The following is a 1,240-nucleotide window of genomic DNA, read 5'->3' on the forward strand; positions in this document are numbered from 1 at the left end:
ATGTTTAGTAAGACCTTCATATGGTGTCATTATCCTCCTTCATAATTGTGTTTAATGTCTTACTTTTGGTTGCATCCTGTCAGTCCCTGTGATGAACTGAGCGTGACCTCCTCCTTCCTTGGCCATCCCATTGATGAGAGCAGAGCTGGCCCCTTCCCCAATCCCAAAAGAGAAACACCTGCAATAAAACAATTGTCTTTGAGCACACAGAGGACATGTTGGACATCCTAAAAACTGTGTAGATATAACTGTGGTTTTGTGGTTTCACCTGTGAGAACCTGAATTCTTCTTCACCAGATCGATCACTTCTTTGGTGTTCCCCACCTCTCCATCAGTAAAGACAAACAGCTAGAGAGGAGAGTTTACACATAAGGACATATCACCAGACCCACAAACACACAGCTTGTTCTGAGAGCTGAGTTAGTTTTCAGAAATAGTAACTGGGCTGCGTTTTATTAGTGCTTTTCTACTGTGCTTGAGCACTCAAATCTCTTTATGCAACATGTCTCATTCACCTATTCAAATAAAATGGGTGAATACGGGCCCTTTTTTCTATGGGTTTCTATAAAGCAGTAACATGCACATACTCACTCTACATCATGCACATTGGGATCAAGAACACATTGCCATGCAGCCAGGAATTGAACCACCAATGTTCTTATGAGCAGATTATCTGCTGCACAACCTGACAGACAGGTTGTGCAGCTTTCCTAGTGTCCCACTGTATGTGTTACCTGTCTGGGCTGATTGGGAATGCAGGGCTGGCTGTAAATATGTTTGATGGGCTCCAGGATCTCTGTTCCTCCAAGATTAGCCTCCATCTGCTCAACTTTCTTCAGAGCCTCCTCCATGGTCTGCTGGCTGTACTCCACACTCTTACTGCCATCACATAAACACATGCACCAAAACATCCATTAAGATAGCTTAGCAAAGACAGCATGGCCTTTGTTGTTGTTGTTGTTGTTGTTGAGACTCACAGGAAGATGTGTTCATATCTGGACCCAAAACTGTAAATGTTGAAATAGCAGCCAATTGGTAAACTCTTCAACAGGAGCAGCAGAGTGTCCTGAAGGGAAGAGGGAAAAGATGGTGAGGCCACTGTGTGAGAGGAACACTGTGAAAGAATATCTATCTAATATGAGTGTAAGAACAAATGATGGATACCTTGGCACTGCGGATGCGAGTATTACTCATACTTCCAGATCGATCCATTAAGAACACAAACTCTCCACATGAAGCC

General features: G+C 43.4%; 1 protein-coding gene across 1 annotated transcript; it reads right to left on the minus strand.

Annotated features, from left to right (window-relative positions):
* Positions 1 to 63: 63 nt before the first annotated feature.
* On the minus strand, positions 64 to 1,234 carry LOC102200956 (von Willebrand factor A domain-containing protein 5A-like; the record flags this gene model as incomplete). Its single annotated transcript, XM_005755974.1, has 5 exons — positions 1,165 to 1,234; positions 978 to 1,066; positions 735 to 879; positions 269 to 348; positions 64 to 178 (listed from the first exon to the last, which is right to left on the minus strand). Coding segments are annotated over exons 1-5 (477 nt in total), but the record flags the coding sequence as incomplete, so codon positions are not given.
* Positions 1,235 to 1,240: the final 6 nt, after the last annotated feature.

Source organism: Pundamilia nyererei, unplaced genomic scaffold (genome assembly GCF_000239375.1).
Source record: "Pundamilia nyererei isolate P.nyererei 1_Seehausen unplaced genomic scaffold, PunNye1.0 scaffold06001, whole genome shotgun sequence".
Classification (NCBI taxonomy): Eukaryota; Metazoa; Chordata; class Actinopteri; order Cichliformes; family Cichlidae; genus Pundamilia; species Pundamilia nyererei.